We start from the raw sequence: 19,701 nt of genomic DNA, 5'->3' as shown, positions 1-19,701 counted from the left end.
CAGCATTCGCTCAGTTTTTAGAGTCAACCTTCAGCGGTTTGAATTGGAAGCTGTTACTAAAAGGACGCTAATGGTGCCTGCTCCACAAAAACAGAAGAATTAGCAATGTCAGTGCACTTAATGCTGTTTCAGGCAAACTGACCGTGGATGGTTCTGTCCCGGGCCGCGTCTGCGCCCCGAGTCACATCGCCTCCCTTCGGAAGGAGCTGTGCGAAGGCCGGATGTTGGGCAGCGCGCAGACACTGAGGGGCACTGCCGGCCGGGCCGGGCCTCGGGAAGCCCTGCAAAGAACCTGCGGCTCTGCAGTTCATAAGGCGGAGGGCCGTGCCTTTCCGACCGAACGCGTTCCTAACAGCACCGCACCTGTCGGGGTTTCGGTTTCGCTGCCTGCCGTCAGCCGGGACACGTCTGCGGTGCCAGCATCACCGCGGTGCGAGCTGCGAAACGCGCACACGAGAAAAACGCTGCTGTCAGCCACGTTTACGGCACCAAGGGACGCCGCTTTTACCGCCTGCCCCGCGTGCTGCCGGGCGCTACGGGGGGGTGGGGAGGGGGGGCTTCCCGGGGCCGTTTTACTCTAAACCCCCAACTTCTGTATCGCGCTTCCCGCGGCTGAGCGCAGCGGCAGGGCGGGCTCAGCCAGCCGCACCGCCGGCCCGGCAGCGAGCGCAGCTCCGCCCGGCCTCGGCCGCCACTGCGCTCCGGCGCGGCGCAGAACCGCGTTTCCCGGCAGGCCGCGCTCCGCCGCGCCGCGATGGCAGGGACGGCTTCACTACGGCTTCACTACGGCTCCCGCGCTGCACCGCGGCGGCGCGGAGCGGAGAGCGAGGCGGGAGGCGGCGCGGGGCCCGCCGGGAAACGCAGTCCTCGCCGCCTTTGGGCCGCGCGGCGGAGGGCGGCGCCGCGGCGGGGGGATGTGGCTGAGCGTGACGCGATTCTGTCCGCGTTGGAGCCGGGCGGCCGTGGCGAGCGTGACGTGGCAGAGAGCGAGCGAGCGAGCGCGGATCTCGGTCGCACAGCCGCCGCCGCCGCCGCCTGCGCCTTTATAAGTGGGCGCCGCCGAGCCCCGCCAGGTCAGCGCGCCGCCCGCTCCGCACAGCCGTCCGCCAGTGGAACCCGGCGCCGCGCCGCCCTTCCTCCGCCGCCATGGGCCTCACCATCTCCTCGCTCTTCTCGCGCCTCTTCGGCAAGAAGCAGATGCGCATCCTCATGGGTAAGGGCCGAGCGGCCGGGCCTGCCGCTGCCGGGCCCCGCGCCGGCCTGCCGTGCCGTACTGCGCTGCGCTGCGGCCGGGCCCGACGGGGGGCGGGGAGCGGAGCGGGGTGGGGGGGTGCCGCGGTGCCGCGCCGTTGCCCTTCCTTTAGGGGCCGCGGGAGGAGGGGAAGGTGGGGACGGGGCTGGAGGCGAAAGCCCGCTCCTCGGCACCGCGCTGCCGCCGCGGCCCGGAGCGGAGGGCCGAGCGGAGGCGGGGGGGCCGCGCCGTGCCCGCTCCGGGCCGACCGTGCGGCGGATCCGAGCGCTGGGTTGCGGCGGCCGGGCGGCGGCGGCGGCGCTCGGGAAGCGCGGGCCGTGCGGCGCGGAGCTCGGGGCGCGTTCTGCGTTCTGCCCGCCCCCGCCGTGCCTCGTGCGCCGGGCCGGGCCGCGCGGCGCTTCTCGCGGAGCTCGGCTCTGAGCGACCCGCTGCGGGGCGGCCCGGCGCCGCCCGACGGATGAAGCGGCGGCGGCCGAAGATTCCCACCGGGAGGTCGCGGTTCAAAAGGTCACGGGCGGCAGCGCCGCGTTCCGCACTTCCTCCTCCGCTCCTCCTTTCCTTCTCCGCTCCGCCGGCCTGCGTGTGCCCGCGGCTGCGCGGCCCCGCGCCTCCGGCGTTGCTCGGCCGCTCCGTGGGCCGGCGCTGCGCCCCGAGCGGGGAGCTGAACGGACTTGCCGGCTTGCGGTGTTGGGTCTGCCCGGCAGTCCGGCTCTCCTTGTGGCTCCGAACGGTGCGAGACCTTCAGGTGAGCCTGGCTGCGATGGGAGGTGCGGTCTGATAACTGCGTGCCGCGGAATAATGAAAGCGGCACGCAATGCCAGGCACACCGAAACAGCCTGCGGGGGCTTGGGTTTCCTCACTGGTTCGTAATTAGTTCAGATGTAGCTTAGCTGTGACCTACTGAGTAGTGTTTCTTCTGGCCGGTTGAGCTGCACCTTTGTTGGTGTTGTTTTTTCCCCATCTTTGATTTCAAGGCTTTTACTGTATTCACATGCAAGGCTGGATCAGAGATGAGACTGCTCCTGGCTTTTGGTGAGTGTAAGAGGAAACACGTCTGCTGCGTTGTGAGGGAGCTGTAGTGCAGGACCTAAATTGGCTGTTGGGAAGCAGAGAATGTGTAATTCACCTGTAACATAGAAAAGAACCTCAAGATAACATTCTGCATCACATATTAGTGCTTGGAGATGCCTGAACGAACACTGGAACTGACTTAAACCTTTCCTCAGTCCTACTCTTACATGCGTATGTCTGCAGAAGTCTTCGCTCCTGGCTTCGTGTGCTAAAGAAGGGACAGTACTGTGCACTCTGCAGTACTGTGCCAGCTATCTTTTGCTGTAGTTGTGTGACTGGGAACTGAGATAATAGCTACTCAGAAGCTTCAAATGCAGAGGTAGTTATTGTATACTGAGTAGTGAGGGAAGGCCAGATTCTTTGGAAAGTGTGTTCTTGTACAGCTCAGAGCTACTTAGCAATCTTCTGTTCTTTTTCTACATGGGTAGACTTGCATTCTTTTGGTATTCTTTGTGTGTGTTTTCTTGAAACTGTGTTGGGAATCAGCCCTTTGTGGGCCCCAAAGAGTTACCCACTTGAAGCCAAGCCTGAAAAAAGAATAGTAGTACTTTAAGGATGAAGATAAGGTTTGAGAGATCTAGTGTCAAGGTAGAAGAAAAGTGAAAAAGTGAAGGAATAATCATCTCTACCAAATTGGGACTCATCAACTTTGTTTGTTGTTAAGCAGTATTTGATGTAATGTGAGCTTTGTGAATCAATTAAAGATGGTTGGAGCTTCCCTCCCCCCCTTTCCTCCTCTGGTCATGGGAAACATTGATGTTGGAAGCAGCAACGTGCTGTGCTCTGTACTATCTGAAATCTGTGACTGCCAGAGCATATTGGTCTTGATGGGGTTTCCATTTAGAAAGTCAGTCCTCAATTCTTCTTAGTTTTATTTTTTTAGATTTAGAGTATGGATGTTTGTGTTAGGGTGCCTGCAGCAGCTTGGTGCTCAGTCACCAAGGATCCGGGCAGAAAGCTGGATCTGAGGAAGTGATGTGATCACAGGGGTGGTGTTTCCAGGGACAGTGAGAATGACAAGTTTGATGCTTAGAAGTGTGGTTGGGCTGTAAATGAAGCATTCTAAGGCTTTAGAACTGCACTTGTTTTCACAGCAGCTGGAAGTGCTGCAGATGTAAATTCTCCTTCTAGAGGAAGAGGATGTTTGACTTAAATTGTCACAAGTGCAAGTCTGTGCTTCCCGTTTGTGCTTGAGCTGTGTAGTGCTCAGTGGTACAACTGCTGTAATGCCCACGTGGAGGTGGTTAGGCTGACATGGTGGGCCGGAGGGAAGATCTAGGGTTGAAGTTCACATTGTTTGGAGATCTGAGACTTCAGGTTTTAACCTTGATAGTAACTTCTGTATCATGAAATTAACGTGATGTAACTCTTAGATTGACATCATGTGTTCCAGTACAAATGTAAATGTACTAATTCTCAAAAACAACTGTGGCAGCAATATTGTAACCTGCTGGACCACAAAAGGAATGTTTCCTAGGGGCTCAAAATGTAAATTTGGTGTTGTGACCTGTTGTCTTATAAAAAGTATCAATAAACTGAAATAAGTGTGAACACATGCTCTGCTGTTGATAGCTATTGATTATTTAAAGTTAAGAGTTTTTACTTGACTAAAAGTGGCAGTTCCTGATGACTTGCATCATGCAGATGTTACTTTCTTCTGCCAAAGGCTGCTGTCTCAGTGGTGGAGCTGCAAGAAAACACCCATCCATAAGTCAGCCTGCCTCAGTGCAAAGTCCAACAGCTTCACTGCAGTTGTGGATGAGCCTGGGTCTCAGCAGCATCTCTGGGCATTGTGCTCGTGTAGCTCATGTATCTTCTGCAACACTGCTGGGGCAGCAGGAGCAGGGCGGGTTTATCTGCATCTCTACAGATTTATCTGCATTTCTGCTCTAACACATCAAATACACTGAAGTAATTCTGTAGATAATGGCATTTTTCTCTTGTTGGCAGTTTTCTTGGGTCTGGTGTTGTTCAGCTGATAACTGTTGTGGTTTTGGGGCTGGGGGTGAGGGGAAGGAAGAATTGAGAGTATGTTTAGCTGTAATTTGGTTATTTATTTCATATCCATATACTGGAGAACTGCCACACATGATGCACATCCATGACTTGCTTTCTTGTGAATATCTAGGCATCCTAGAGACATTCGCTTGAGGCTGATCTGCTGTGTAAGAAGAAAGCTGGGTTTCAAGTGTTGTGCTATTTAAAACATAATTTTTCAGCTTAGATAGAGTACCTGAGGGCTTCAGGGTTTCCTTAAAGAGCTTTGCACTTGATTGTTGCAGGGAAAATGCTAATGCTTGGAGGTTTCCAGATCCACAAGTTCCTCTGAAGCCGTGCTCAGGTTCTCAGCTTTTGTTAAGCACGTTTGGCTCCAGCAGAGACCCACACTTAGACAGCAGGGAGCTTAAAAATCTTAATTTAGTTTGAGCATCTGGGGAGTCCATTCCTCCCCAGGGAGCTTTGTTTTTTGGTGGTTGTTTTTTCCTCTTGCTCTGTGATGTTGGTAATTAGAGAACAACATCTAATTTTTATCATCGTGAATAAAAAGTAATACAAAAAAAAACTGCAGTTGCATGTCAAACTGTGTTCACAGCACTGAGCTACAGAGCACCAAGGTTCTGTAGTTGTTTCCTGTAACAGCAGTCAGTGCCCTGAGAAGGAGGCAGTGTCTTCTGAGTTTGGTTTCATTTTGAGTAAGGAGCTGACTTTTGCTTTCATGTTACTGCGGAGCTAAGGGAGCGCTTGTAGCCAACTCAGCAGCCACTCAGAACTTATGTATGGGCTCACTGAGTGGGAAACTACTGTGGGACACCTAACCATGTTACCAAGCAAGGATACCATTTGGCTTCTTGTATGAGTGTTAGTTAATTCTTCAGTGAAGGTTTTTTTTTGGTTTTTTTTTTTCTTCCCCTTGGGCAGAACTTTTACTGCCACAAACAGGCATATTATTGAAGCTGTTGCTGTGGAAAGTGCTTAGTACCTGCTGTTTCTTTAGGTGCTTGCACTCAACATAGGGCAATACCATAAAGAACAGTATTTGAAGTTGCTCTTGTGTGTTCTGAAGTGTCAATAGGTATTTGCAAGAAAACTTCATGAAACTACAGTGTGTGCCTCAGTGTTAGTGATGCATCTCAAAAAATGCCTCTAGGCCTCCAGTTTTGGTAAGGAATGCAGATCTACCCTACAGCTTGCCTTTAAAAACAGCTGACTGAACTTTGGCTGTAGCAGTGAAGAGCAAATGGCAGTGCAGCAGGCTTTCAGTAAGGATGGCCAGACCTGGCTAAGGAGAGCATCCTGGTGGGTCTCAGTGTGTAGAAGTGAGTAGAAGTGATATTGTGGCGAGAGCTCACAACTCTTGGAATATATAGAATATATGGAGGGGAAGGATAAGAGTTGCCTCACATAGCTTGTTCTTTTGATAAATCAAAGGGAGTGGAATGAGGGAGACAGAAGTGTGTTCTAGTGCTGTTCACGCTGCTTCAGGTGTGCATGGAACTGACCTTAGCTGGACATCAAGTGAGATGTTCCCTGCTTGAGTGCTAAACAGCAGCTGTGTGATTGGTTAGAAGTGATGTTCTATTGGTAGATGATTGTGAGGCATTGAAACCATCCTGACTATCTGGAAAGAAAAAAAACTTTAGAAGAGAATGTAACACAAATCTGAAGGAAGATGACTAGAAGGTTCTGAATCTGTAGGTTGTGGGTGAAGATGTGCTATTGAGCTTGTTTATTGCCTGAGTTCTCTCTCAGAGCTGAGCAGAGGACATAACGCAAAATATGTGGTAGTATATCAATAACGACTGAAGAGAACACAATAAGTTGTTTTCTCTCGGGGGAAAAAAGAAAACCAAAGCAAATACTCTACATTTAAAATGGCATCTCTTTGAAATGATGAGGTTGAGTCCATATTGTGAACTAAATAAAATTTTCTGTTTTTTCCTAGTTGGTTTGGATGCTGCTGGTAAGACGACTATCCTTTATAAGCTGAAACTAGGAGAAATTGTCACCACAATTCCCACTATTGGTAAGATAAATTCCAATGTCTTCATAACCAATTCTTATCTTTGTTCCTGTTGCTCAAAATTTGTGTTGTAGGGATGGGCTTCTGAGGAGTGTAGGAATTTGCTGTCCTTGCTGTTAGCATAGGGATGGAGACAAACAGAGCAGCTTCAGGGTAGCTTACATAATCTGGTACTGCCATGGCAGTAACACTCATTCTGTGTCACCCAGAAGATACACCCAAACAGGAGTCCTGTCTGACAGCAGCTGGCAGCTGATGCTCAGGAGTACAGGAGCTGTTTAGGTACCAGTGCTCTGTCCTAACACCAGGAGTCTTCACCAATTTGTGGTTGAGAGGCTCTTTCAACCAAAGGTGGTGTGTTTTGGGTTTAACTGACTTTTATATTTTGGGAGATCAAAAAGAAAAGGTCTTGCCAGAATTCACTTGTCAGAAGTAAAACTTGAGAAGTTATCTTCAACAGGATTGGAATTATGTTGTAATGTTACCATTAACAATTTCTAACGGACTCTTTTATTTTAGGTTTTAATGTGGAAACAGTAGAATACAAAAACATTTGCTTCACAGTTTGGGATGTTGGTGGTCAAGATAAAATCAGACCTCTTTGGAGGCATTATTTCCAAAATACACAGGTAAGAATTTTAAAATAGCAGTGGTTAGTAACCTATTTTGTAAAGGCTCATTATGTGCTGTAGTGTCTATTGAAAGTTGTCTCTATTGAAAGTCCTGTCTCTTCCTTTCAGAAGGGTTCCTTGCTATCTTTCTCAAGTTCTGTGGGATACCCAGGCCTAATTCTTGTTAAAGCCATTAAAAAAAATTGTTTTTTTTTTACCCTGAAGGTTTCAGTGCTTAGTGTTTAGCATAGCTTAATGAGGGCAAAGTCCTAAGAATCTGTTAGCATTCTGTAATAAGCCAGAGCAGCTGTTAGTTTGTAAGGAACAATTTAGCTGGGCTTTGCTGATCTATCTGAACTGGTATGGATTTATACAAAAAGTGTTATTGTCTAAAGTCCTGCACTGAGCATCAAAAGTTTTTTTTTTTTTTTTTTACATATCAGAGTATCTAAAAGTGTCTTTAATATCTTACTACTCATTGCTTAGAAAGTGACAGTTTCATGCTGACATGATTACTGATGTTCTTGGTGATGTAAATGTAATTCTTTCCTTTGTCTCACAGGCAGTGAGATAAATCACTTACTAATACTGAAGAACTTCAGTGATGAGGTTTGGGGTTTTGTTCTGTTGGATCTAGAATTGTTTCCAAGACATGTCTGTGCAGCATAAGTGTGATAGTTGGGTGCAGAAAACTCTGAGCTCTAGGCAGACAAGCAGCTAACACTATTGTTATTTCAGTAATAATTATTTATAATAGGACTGGACTGAAAATATTTTTAAAAGTTGCTTATGCTGTCTTCAAGAGAATAATAAAAATGGTCAGAGAAAGCAGTGCTTATGTGAGGAGTGCACTTGGGTAACACAGATGCTGGTAGAAATAACATTTGCTGAAGCACTTCTTACAGTTCCTGTGCTGCATTTAATCTAATGCTGAGAGAAAAGGGAAGTGCAGGGAAAGAAAAGTGTTAGTTTAGAAAACCTTGTTGGGTTTGCTGTGCGTGTTTGTTTTTTTTTTTTTAAATTAATGATTCCTACACCAATATATTAACTGACATTTCCAATTAATGTTGTGGTTGTTTTTTTAAATTAAAAGTTCTAGCTTAATTTTGCTGCTGATACTCACTGTGTAGGTGTTCAGACAGACATCTTGTGTTGCCTGAGCAAGATAAACAGAACTTTCTAAGAAATTTGCTTTCCTCAAACCAGACTAATTTCTTGCAGGGCCTCATCTTTGTGGTGGATAGCAATGACAGAGAGAGAATCGAGGAAGCAGCAGATGAGCTGCAGAAAATGGTAAGTGTTGATACTTTCTGAAAGAAAATAGCTTTTTTTGAGGTTTTGGGTGTTTTTTGTTGTTTTTTTTTTTTCTTTGTTAGGATGAATCAGATTCCTGAGGGTGTTTAGGAAGTTTTTGCAATGCATGTTGTATGCACCAGGGAGTTCTAGCTTTAGTGCATTGTATAGTAGCTGCAACTCTGTAGAGAGCTTTCCCTCAAGAACTACTCATGTGAGAATCTTTCATAAAGTGTTAAGAAAAATGCAGGAGGTGAGGGAAGAGTTTTAATAAATACTTCAGTGTTTCATCAGTAAGGTCCTGATGAACTTAAACTGCTTAATGAAAGAATATTTCTTCTAGAACATCTGCTGGGTGCTAGATGAATTTTACTATGTACTTCCAGTGACTTGAGCAATAATGAAAAAGCAGATTATGGTTAAACAGTACTTAGGTTTCTGTAGTGCTTGCTGAAGTACTTAGCTAATGCAGTAACATGGCTGTTTGTTTTTTTTCTCTCAGCTTCAGGAGGATGAGCTGCGAGATGCAGTGCTGCTGCTGTTTGCAAACAAGCAGGATCTGCCGAACGCCATGGCAATCAGCGAGATGACGGATAAACTAGGCCTGCAGTCCCTGCGTAACAGAACTGTAAGTGCTAAACTTGTCTGGTTGCTAACTCTGGCTTGCTTTATTAGATACCATAAGATTAATCTCCATTCAAAGCAAGGGAAGCGTTTACCTTTTTCTGTAGAGGGATGCATGTACCTGCTATTAAACTCTGTAGGAGGAAGTTGAAGGTCCTCCTTTAAAACAGGTGATCTAGAAGTGTAATTCAGTGTGTACAGCAGCACGTTGCAGGTGTTTTCCCTCACCTTTTTCTGGAAAAATAGAAATGTTCCAGCCTGTCACTGAAATGTAACCATGAGTGTTTGAGGAGCGTGGTAGGCTTGCCTCATGTCTAAGTGCTCACTTCTCCTCAGGGACAAAGTGCTTTGTGTATTCTCATCCCAGCAAAGATGCAAGGAAATGAAATACTTCTTGACTAATTACATCTCATCTGTACAGCCCTTTGAGATAAAAGGTTGCTTCACATAAACTATCTATTATTGTGTAATGCTCATTTTGTTTGACACACCAAGTTTATATGTAGTCAGATGCCCCAGAGGTCCCTTAAATCTGATAATTGCATGCCTGTGTCCAGGAGAGCAGTCTTGCAAAACAGAGAAGCTAGTTTTCTACATATAAAACAAGTGAAAGTTTGGGTTTTTTCTTCTTGATGCACTAAAATGTATTTTGGCACATGGAGCTTCTGGATGATGTGTAAACCCCACCTACTTTGTCTATACTTCTCAAAATTTAGAAAATACTCTGTTCAGTATCGACTCTGGGGTGCAAAACAATGTTTAAAGAGCACTATTTGAGTTTGTATCTGAGTGTCACATACTGTGATAACTTGGTTTGCATTTTGTCAGTATGTAAACTTCTGTCTGTCTGTGTTCTGTGTTAACAGTGGTATGTCCAAGCTACCTGTGCTACGCAAGGAACTGGTCTGTATGAGGGACTTGACTGGCTCTCAAACGAACTCTCAAAACGCTAACTCAAACTGGATGACTCTTTCACCAGGGACATGTTTGATATAAGTGGTCTAGGCTTGTTACAACAAAATTAGTTTGCATCTTGGTTATTACAATATCTGGAACTGATCTTTGGGCAGGATATTACAGCATTTCAACTTTTGTTGCCAATTATTGTTTACCGAGCTACATGTTGCAAAGGTAGCAATATGCTTGGGTAAAAATCTCCTTAACTTGGAAAAAGTGTATCTTCTGATTCTACTCCCCTTGTTAGCCTAAATGCCTGAGTATAGTTATCGTGTCATCTTCAAGATCTGTTTTGAATACTTTTTTTTGAGCCCCAATAAATTAATGTTTTAATTTTTCTCCCCGCTACTTTTAGTTTACTGATGCCGTTTCATTCCTCAGACAGTCTGCTGATTTAAAAATGTAGCATTCCGTATATTTATTTCTCTCCCTTGCCAAAAAGAATTCCTAATACTGCTTGTTCCTGCCGAGAAAATGCTCTAAAACACTATTCAAATCTACTGCACTGAGGAACATTTTATTAATCCTTGGGTTCTATCAGCCCAACTTGCCTTTGTGAGAATTGGATTCGATGGGTAGAATAGTTCTGTGCTGGCTGCGAAGAGCTCATGTTGAGGTTGTTTTTAATATTCAGCAGATTGTCTTCCTTTATATTGTATCTTTTTTTTATGTTGCATGTTGCTTTTTGGTATCAGCCTGACTATTTTTGCCCAGTGTATAATAGTTCTGCTGAAGTTTTACTGTTTGTTGGTGGACATATCTTCATAATGAGATTTTGGAAAATTCATCAAACTCAATGGATTAGTTTCTTCATAACCCACTTGGAATTATTCCTAATAAAATGATAAAATGTATTGTTCTGCGTATGCTCTTGATTCTTAAGTAGTTGAACTATGACTTATCACATACTCAGTTTCCATAAACTGAGCTTCATTGCAGCTTGAATGTGAACGTAAATCTCATTTTAACTTGTTTGGGGCTGTACAGAGTGGGGCACAAGGTGGGCAGAGTTGTATACAGTGCAGCAGAGTAGTTGTCATCAAGACCTATAATTCTGTGTCATTTGAAGTTGTAAATCTAAAATTCCTTTTAAGTTGTCCAGATATGAAAATACTAACAGTTACAAAAACAGTAATAAAACAAGTACAAACTGCCTGAGAAGCATGCATGTCTGTCTTGTAGTTGTTTCTGCACTTAAAAACAACATGGTTTCTAGCAGGAGGTGGTGGTTGGTTAGCTGAAAAGTGAAACGCTTGAACAGGCTTTAATCACCATTGTGCTAATGGTGATGGGCTCCCCCCCAGAAATAAGGTCTATATAGCTGCTGCTGTGTCCCTTCCCTCCCTGACATGGTTTCAAAATGCTTAAATTAACTCTTTTCTATTTTTCTGTCTGCTGAACAGATGCAAACGGCTCAATCTTGTGTCTTAATTGTCTTCAGGTATCTGAAGTATGATTTCATGGCAGATTTGACCTCATATCTTCATAGCTCATGTCCTACAAGCTCAGATCTTGCTGTCCTTCCTCCAAGAAATCCCAGTGCCAGAGTCTGCTAAGCTCAAGCAGGTTTAGATTAAGAGCAACTTCCAAGCAGGTTGTGCTGTACCCATGAGACTGCAGTTTCTAGGAAACAGTTACTGTGAGCACCAATAACTGGAGGAAATTCCGGAGCTCTCAAAATGAGTCAGTGACTCTACTTGGTGCATAACAGAAACCCAAGAGATAGAATTAATGTTCTGCTTGTAGCTTTAATGAGTTGCTGAGTACACACTAACAGAAGTCGATATATCTGTGCATTTGATCAGTAGTTGTTAATGTGTGTGTTTCTGGTAAAGCAGCTTCTTGAAATATTCCTTTGAAGGAATGCCTTGCTCAGAAGAGCTGGCTGGTCTGTTGGGTGGGCTGTAGTGGTACAGCGAGTTAAAGTGAAACAATTGTGACACATTCAATTCCACCTTAAATGCATCTTCCAAAGCAGAGGTTAGAGGTAGACTTTAAATACAAGAAGTATGGATGAAAGAGGACTGTTACCATCTAAGTAGTAAAGATCTTCAGCCTCATTTTAAAATGAGGGGTGGGAGTGAAGGCTACAGCTTATACAGTAAGGTGGAAGTCAGTGTTAAAGAAAAAATTTCCTTCCTAAAAAGCTAGTCAGAGCACATGCTGGAACAGTGCTCTTCCCTTTTCTGACCATAGGTCAGAGAAGGGAAAGTGAGATGCTCCTTGCTCTCTTAATGCCAGGCTGAGAAGGTAGCATAACAAATGAACGTACTTCAAAAATGCAGAGAATATTCCTTGTTTTTTGGGAGGTGACTGGGAGGTTCTTTTCTTACGTGGAGGATATGGAGAATTCCAGCTGCTGGATCACTTGCAAGTTTAGAATTGTGAAATAAAATGGAGACAAGTTTGATAGGGTCCTATGAATATGGGATCTAGAAGTGGTTTAGGGAAGAATTAATTGGGCAAGATATAGGTAAATATGTAGGGGGAACAAGAAGCTAAAATCACCTTGTGTCAAGTAGGAAGTATTATGTATAACCTCACAGATGTAAATACATCTTGGGAGCATATGGAATATCAATGGATTGTTTTTTACACTCCCCCAAAAATCACAAGTTCTTTTGAATTGTCTTTTTCCTAACCTAGACCCCAGTGCTGCATTCTTCCAGGCATGCCTGCCTAACTCCTGACACAGTGCTGCTGTTGGCAGTCAGCCTGTGCTGTTGCATTTTACTAATTAAACTGGAGATGCTTGGCCTGGAGATTCTTCAGCATTAACTTGTGCAGCTGAAATTCCTTCCAAAAATGTTAAAGGATTATCTGCCATGTGCAGGGGCCATCTAATTGGGCCTATAACAGTACCCTGTTTTTGCCTTATCGCTTGGTTCCTGCACCAGCCAAGCTGTCCCATGCTCTCTCCTTTGTCTACAAGGAGAAAAAAGCAGCAGCCCAAACACCACTACAGGGATTAAGAGGGGCTGCCTCTTCAGAGGCAGTTTCACCACAGTAGGAACTGTCAACATATATAAAAGTAGGAAAAAGTTAGAAGAAAAACTTACCTCTCTCAGCAATTGGAGCCAGCTACCAGCTTCCTTTACAACGACAGGGGCGTGAGTTGTGGCACCTGTTTAATCTAAAGTCATCCTTGCTTTTAATTCATCTGTGAACTAACAAGTGGCTCCGCCATCCTCTTTGCTTGTGGTTCTTTAACATCTTCCTTTAAGTACTTTTCTAGCCTCCCTTACAGTAGGGCATTCTACCACAAACCCATATCAGGTGATATTGCTTCTCAACATTATGATCTGAGCATGACAAGTTAGTTAAGAACTGCATGGCCATCTCAATATTAGTATAGATGGCAGAGTTCCAAGTGTTGTTTTACAAGTAACTGAAATAAACACAGCATTGGATTTTAACTTAATCTTCTGGAGAGTTACCAACTGGAAGAAATTCTGAATTACATTTTTATTCTATTTTTCTTTTGTTTAAACAGTCTTTTAAGTCTTCTCCTACCATATTTATGGTAGACTGTTGTAATGTAGACCCTTCTGTCTACATTACAACAGTGTTTCTTTTGCTTGTATTGAGATTAAGCTGTTGTTTGTTTTTGTTTTTCATCACATTAGGACTTGTTTTGCCATGCTAGGCAACTGTGACTGGAAAGAAATCAAGTGAGAACTGGCACAATCAGAAAAGGTAGCTTATTAGGTGAAAGATGATGTAGTGACATAGTTTAAGTGCTGATTGTTTCATATGGACTAATTCTGCAGAAAAAGTTAGTTAACGATTCATACCCTTTCCAACAAATTCAATGAAGATAACAGTAAAGCAAGTTTCCCAACATCCAAATTACCTAGCCTAGACTAGTTCGGCATGGAACAATGTACAAGAAACAAAAACAGTATTTGTATTTTTTAGTATAAGTGCTTTTTATAAAGTTTTAAGTAACTTGTTTCTTTCTTTAAAAATGCAGGCAGAGATGGATACACCACATCATTTGTTCTGTACCTCCTCACACCTGAAAAGAGATTATTAAATTATGTTGTTAGTTCCCTCCCATCCCCAGCTGGCTGTCCTAACCTCAAATACTACTACTGACCATAGACAACAGATGGAACAGTTGATGCAACCTATATATAGAATCCAGTTTAAGTAAGTGTATAAGTGACTCTCACTACCCGTGCTAAGTGGGCAAGCAAAGTGCTTCCAGGTTGATTATCATCTTAAATTTAACATGGCTATTGACTGAACAAGACCATTCACTGATAATTAAAGAATGGTTTTTCAGAAGGCAACAGATACAGTAATCATGCCACTTGCTAAAAAACTGGCTGATAAACTCAGCTTCTGAGTTCAGTTTAAAAGCTGTCTCATGACAGTAATCACAACAAGCTGAATGAATCCAAACCATGGTCATTTCTTTTCAGATTCTGCATCTGGTTCTGATCAGGGTTCAGTTTGTACATTTATAAGACTGAATTTATATCTTCAACAATTTTAGTCCTTTAAAAACCTGTAAAAGGGTATGTAAACCAACTTTCAAAATTCTACAGCTGAAATATTTTTTTACTATTGGCATATAAAAAGGGAAAGGAGAAATTGTTGTGTAAGCTCATGTCAACGGTGAGATAACCCTCAGTAGCACCATTAAACACATTAACTTTTCTTAAATTGCTCTCATTTTAGTAGCATACAAGCCAGGGTTGAACCTGAGTTCCTCAACGGTACATCAGTTTGTACAAAAACTCCAAAAAGCACTATGCAAAAGCCAATCTATTTCCACTTTAAGTCACATATGAGTGCTATGTGGTCTGAAGGATGTGAAACACTTGGCAAAGCCTGATGGGTTGTTACTTCTTCATGACTTGGCAATGGAATGACCTGTTCAACTTCCAGAGCATTTTTGTCAATGAAAATGTAGTCCAGACATCCATAAAACCCACCAACGTAGTTTGTATATGCAGGTTCTCCACAAGCACTCTGTAGTTGGAAGGGATGGCTTAGAGGCATATTGCACCTTTCCTCTTCTCCGTTAGAGGCCCAATCTTCGTGATCTTCAGCAATGCCACCAGTGTTAATAAAACCATAAGTTCCAGATGATGGTGTACTATTAAAGTCTCCACAGAATATGACTGGTATGTTAGGGTACAAGTCACATGCTACATGCTTGATGTGAGACAAAGCTACAGCGATTTGGATGAGACGAATGTTCCCACCTAAAGATGTAAAAATATGTTACTTAAAATACTTTGTAAAGGCACTGGAAGAGTTTTTCAAGTTGTTCATTTAGACACATGTCACATAAAGCTTTGAAACAGCACTCTTGCTTTAAATTCCCCATGTGCTGTATTTCAGAATAGTTTTCATAAATAACGATGTCTTTGATATGTGACCATCAAAACTGTACAGCAGAGGACATTTAATTTTTCTTCCCATGAATTTTAAAAATTATATACCTTCAACACCCATATTGCAGCAGCCTTCTAGTTCTTGGAAACTATCCCTACAGTGTTTTTGAATGGCACAGAACTAAAACAGAACTAATTTAATGGAAGAGAGTCTCTTGAAAACTTCAGTAGCCCAACTTGTTTCCTGTGATAAAAGCACCACAACATAGCTTCTTTGGGTACAACAGGATGGGGGAACCACGAGCACACACAGACTTTATGGTCCACTTTTCAGGCAAATTGTGTTTTAATGTGACTGTCTTGCATTTGTTTGGATTCTACTGCTGGCCTGGCAGACCACAGCAATCTTACTGTAAGGAAGATAAATAAATCTAGTAGCCAGGCTTGGATCACTAAGGTATGGAATGGGGCAAAAAAAACCTCAGTTCCACAAGAAAAGGCAAAACCTGCAAAAGAATAAGGAAGAATGTAGGAAAATTACCTTTTGGATGCCAGTAGAGATGGGTGTTAGCTACACAAAGCTTCCTAGAAGGATCAGTTTCAGACTGAAGAACTGAAACCTTTAAGAAAAAGAAGCCTTTAATCAATTTTAAATAAAGATTTATATATTTAAAACAAATGCATTAGTTAGCTTATGCTTTCACAGCAATCCAGTCCGAAGAATCTGATGCTTACAACTAATCAAAGGCACAGCTCCTAAATTGAGTCTATTTGTCCTCTATGTAAGGTATGAATTTCAGCCACTTACATTGCTAGTGTTACAACTACAGAATTCTACCAACATCTGGATACTTGATAAGTGCTCTGTCTGTAGCCTTCTGGTTTGACCACATTTTCCTTCAGTCCATTCAGTAGTTTTTCATAGTATGTTGAAAATGCAGTCGTTTCCTCCCTCCCCCTCCAGCTCTTTCATCACTTTGGGGTCAGAAACAGAGACAGAAGAGTCTCTGGCTTCAGCAAGCAAACTGTAATGCTGTATTCTTGTGAAATTACATTTGGAGGTGACTTCAGTTATCAAGGAAAGTTTGTTACTCCTATTCATGCCATTAGAAACCTGTAGGAGCATTTCTGAAATTCCTGACAGACTTCTATTAGCTCTGCAGGCTGCCCCACCAGCATCAACAAGCTCACAGATCTGTCCATTCTTATTTCTCCACCTCTGTGTTCGGTGGCATTATTAAAGCAGGCTAACTTAGGTTAATCTCACAACTGGCAAGATTAAGTTTAGTGATATACTTATCACGATACAGGACTGAGTAGTGAAACAACGGGCAGCTAATGCCCCAAAGCAGCAATGGACACCTGGCCCAGCACTTCTGACAGCTGACTCCACCTTACTGCAAAGAAAGTAAGCTGGCCTTTTTTTAAAGTTTCACATGATTGCCTACATAAGGTTACTTAAAGCCTGCCTGTCAGCACTGTGTTTGCGCTGCCTCACGCCGTGCAGAGCAGCACCCCAGCTAACAGGGGCACGTCCCGACCGCCAACACGGTGCCCCACAGCTGCCGGGCTGCGGCTGCTGGACGGGGCGGCCGCAGATACCTGCAGCACGGAGGATCTCTGCAGCACCTTGTCCCGCACCACGGGGTACCGGCCCAGCTTGTCGCGCAGCTCCGCATGCAGCGGCTCCGACAGCAGCGCCTCGCTGAACACGATGTCGTGCTGGCTCAGGAGGCTGAACTTGTCCCTGCGGTAGAAGGTGGCCAGGCCCTCGTGCTGCTTCTCCTTGATCTTGAAGAGCCCCTCGAGCCCGAACGCGTCCAGAGCCGGGGCCAGGCTGTCGGCGAAGACGGATTTGTCCACCTCCTGCAGGCAGACGAGGTCGGCGTTGTATCCGGCCAGCTCCTTCTTCAGCAGGTTCTGCCGGTAGTCGACCTCCAGCGCGTACGGGGCGCAGTACGGGTACAGCACGGTGCGGGAGAACTCGGTCTGGGCGTAGGCGTCGGCCAGGATGTTGTAGGAGACGGCGCGCACGGAGCCGCGGCCGCACACCTTCCGCGTGTAGAGGTGCCGCGCGTCGAACGTGCACGCGCCCGGCCCGGCCTCCACGGGGCCGCTGCTCTCCACCTCGCGGGGCGGCCCGAAGCGCCTCGCGCCGTCCCCGGGCGTGCAGCGCAGCTTCAGCCGCAGCCCCACCAGCGCGTTGGACGGCGTGAAGACGCGCTCGCCGCCCTCCGGCTCCCGCTCCTCTTCCCAGGCCGGGCCCTCCCCGCCGCCCTCCGCCCGCCGCTCGCGGTACCAGCGGAACAGGCAGTGCTGCGGGGCGGCGAACTCGGCGCTCACCTTGGGGCACACGGGGAAGCCGGCCAGCAGCGAGCGCGGCAGCCGCAGCTCGGTGAGCGCGGGCGGGTTGCGCTCCACGCGGTACCGCGCGGCCCCGACCTGCAGCACGGCGCCGTCCTGCCAGGCCGCCGCGTTCGGCACCTCCTCGGACACCGCCCGCCCGTCTCGGGAGAAGAGCCGCACCTCCGGCAGCTCGGCCTCGCCCGCCTCGCCGTCCTCCGCCCGCGGCTTCTTGCTCTTCTTGCCCGCCTTGGCGCGGCCCTTCGCGGCGTTGGTGGCGATGCGGGCCAGCGCCCGGCCCAGCGGCTCCGCCTGGTCCCGCTGCATGTGGCGCGCGCTGCCGTCGGGGAGCACGAGCTGCAGGCTCAGCTTGGGCTCGGACGGCACGCAGCGCACCACGGCGCGCTCTGCGGGCTCCATAACGGCGGGAGGAGCCCCGCCGCCGCCCAGGCGGCTCAGCCAGCCGAGGGCGGCGCGCAGCCCGCGCCACATGGAGCCGGCGCGCGGCGCTTCCGGCAGGAGCGGCCGGAAGTGAGCGGCCGGCACGGCCTCGCGCCGGAGGGCGGTGCTGCCAACGGCCGCAGCTCGTGCCCGCCCCGGGGCGGGAACGCGCCGCCTCTCAGGTGCGGCGTTGCGCGCGTGGGCGGCGCCGCCGCTCTGGTAGCCGTTGTCTTTGTGGTGGCCGCCGCCCGTCTCACGCTGCGTTCCGTGCCTTTAGCACGGAGCTGCCTTCTTTTCAGGACTGAAACCCTCGGGAGAGCTCTTCGCGTCCCCGTAATGTCTGGAAAGGGTGTCGGTTCTGCACGTCAGGTACAGAAAGGGGCGAGCTGCCTGTGCGCGCCTTCTGCCCCGGGTACCTGGGCTTCGTGCTCGTTTTCCGCTCGTTCAAAACCGTGCCGGGCTACTGAATCGCAGCACAAAACCGTTCCGGTGTTTCTAAAGCGGCCCCGAAGCTCTGCCGCTGTCCTTATGCCTCAGCCCCTCAGGTCCGTAGGCAGGACGCGGAGTCTCGCTGAGCGCGGCAGGCAGGCGGGGAGCCTGGCGGGAATTGCTGCCGGGCTCAGCTCGCTCCCTGCCGCCGTGTCGCTCAGCACCGAGGCGGGACGTCGCTCCGCATTCCCCCTTCTAGAAGTGCTGAAATGCAGTTCGAGTTTGTGCGTGGCGTTTCCGAGGGAACGGCCCAGCTGAGCCCTGCTGCGCTCCCCAGCACCGCGCGGTTACGTCTGCAGAGCCCGCGGCGTTGTGCTGCTTTTTACACTGTTCCTTAGCCTTCCATGTGTGCTGCGTAACTTCTGAGGTACTCTGCGGATAGACGATAGCTTTAATCCTTTTCTTCCCTGGGAAATACGAAGGGAAAAATACACTCTGCCTGTCTTTCAGCAGTTTCAGACCTCCCGTTGTATGCCTCTGGGTTAGCTTCGTGCTTCCATTTGCTTCTTTCCCATCAGGACTCTGCATCCTGCAGTGAAGCCGCGGGAACAGCAATGCTGTCTCAGGCTCTATCAGAGCAGGAACTGAGATCCGAGTTACGGAGCAGCCAGATGCCCCACTCAGATGGAGCACCTTCTAATCAAAACACTTTGAGAAGTTGGTTTCTTCCCGTTGTTTTGCCTTCTGCGGTTGTATCAGATATGTCACCATTACAGAATAAACTGCTGACGTACCGAAGATGCAAAGAACAGCAAAGAATGCTTAATCAGTTACTGTGAGTAAAATGTTGAGTGGTGAAGTTCAAGAAATGTTGAAGTTCAAATGAAAGAAACGTTGCACTTTTGACAACTGAGAAATAACACTGGTGTCTGTTCATTTCAGAGGTATTTTTGTCACTATTGCAATGCTGAATTTTTTCCATCCAAAACCGTTAATAGTAGAAGAGTATTTGTTGAAATATTCAGTGAGCACCGATGTCTGGATCACTTTCTTTCGTATGAATAATCCAAACATGGGTCTACTTCTAAAAGGCTTCTTTGTCACTAATCTGAATACATTTGCACATGAACTTGGTGGTCTGTGTTATTGCCTAAGGAACACAGCTGCCAGGTGGATAAATATGTAGGTTGGTCCAAAAGTAATGCCTCCCATTTATTCCCACAGTTTTAGAAGTTCCACTCCATACTTTGTTTATTTATTTTCACAATACAGTTGGACAACATCTGTTGTAGTTGTTTGAGGAAAAGTACA

At 46.7% G+C, this 19,701-nt stretch overlaps 3 protein-coding genes across 10 annotated transcripts in view; 2 read left to right on the top strand and 1 right to left on the bottom strand.

Annotated features, from left to right (window-relative positions):
* The first annotated feature begins 902 nt into the window (after positions 1-902).
* Positions 903-10,683, top strand: ARF4 (ARF GTPase 4). The gene is made up of 6 exons (XM_031608169.2): positions 903-1,213; positions 6,267-6,347; positions 6,864-6,973; positions 8,177-8,248; positions 8,751-8,876; positions 9,739-10,683. Exons 1-6 carry the CDS (start codon positions 1,147-1,149, stop codon positions 9,823-9,825), a joined length of 543 nt encoding a protein of 180 aa, XP_031464029.1. The 5' UTR covers positions 903-1,146; the 3' UTR covers positions 9,826-10,683.
* Positions 10,684-14,584: 3,901 nt separating this feature from the next.
* Positions 14,585-18,045, bottom strand: PDE12 (phosphodiesterase 12). Its single transcript, XM_031608122.2, has 3 exons — positions 16,780-18,045; positions 15,719-15,797; positions 14,585-15,045 (listed from the first exon to the last, which is right to left on the bottom strand). The coding sequence occupies exons 1-3, from the start codon at positions 18,010-18,012 to the stop codon at positions 14,603-14,605; spliced, it is 1,755 nt and encodes a 584-aa protein (XP_031463982.1). The 5' UTR covers positions 18,013-18,045; the 3' UTR covers positions 14,585-14,602.
* Positions 18,046-18,055: 10 nt separating this feature from the next.
* The window catches only part of DNAH12 (dynein axonemal heavy chain 12), a 63,234-nt gene continuing 61,588 nt past the window's right edge, over positions 18,056-19,701 (top strand). For 7 of the 8 annotated variants that reach the window (XM_031608092.2, XM_090148175.1, XM_031608109.2 and 4 more), the window contains exons 1-2: positions 18,056-18,330; positions 18,969-19,225. In XM_031608092.2, coding sequence (XP_031463952.2) covers positions 18,298-18,330; positions 18,969-19,225 — 290 coding nt within the window. In that variant the 5' untranslated portion in view covers positions 18,056-18,297. Of the gene's footprint in view, positions 18,818-18,968; positions 19,226-19,701 lie in introns of all 8 variants that reach the window. The other variant, XM_031608100.2, reaches the window with a different exon arrangement.

This window comes from Phasianus colchicus, chromosome 11 (assembly GCF_987193195.1).
Source record: "Phasianus colchicus chromosome 11, bPhaCol1.hap1.1, whole genome shotgun sequence".
Classification (NCBI taxonomy): Eukaryota; Metazoa; Chordata; class Aves; order Galliformes; family Phasianidae; genus Phasianus; species Phasianus colchicus.
This window is presented reverse-complemented; position numbering and strand designations above follow the sequence as displayed.

Excerpts from the sequence above, each read along its gene's own strand:
- PDE12 (XM_031608122.2), bottom strand. The coding sequence starts at position 18,012 with ATGTGGCGCGGGCTGCGCGCCGCCCTCGGCTGGCTGAGCCGCCTGGGC. Across the intron at positions 15,798-16,779 it reads AGAGATCCTCCGTGCTGCAG|GTTTCAGTTCTTCAGTCTGA; the intron begins GTATCTGCGGCC and ends TTTTTCTTAAAG. Across the intron at positions 15,046-15,718 it reads TCTCTACTGGCATCCAAAAG|GTGGGAACATTCGTCTCATC; the intron begins GTAATTTTCCTA and ends TTACATCTTTAG.
- ARF4 (XM_031608169.2), top strand. The coding sequence starts at position 1,147 with ATGGGCCTCACCATCTCCTCGCTCTTCTCGCGCCTCTTCGGCAAGAAG. Across the intron at positions 6,348-6,863 it reads CACCACAATTCCCACTATTG|GTTTTAATGTGGAAACAGTA; the intron begins GTAAGATAAATT and ends CTTTTATTTTAG. Across the intron at positions 6,974-8,176 it reads ATTATTTCCAAAATACACAG|GGCCTCATCTTTGTGGTGGA; the intron begins GTAAGAATTTTA and ends AATTTCTTGCAG.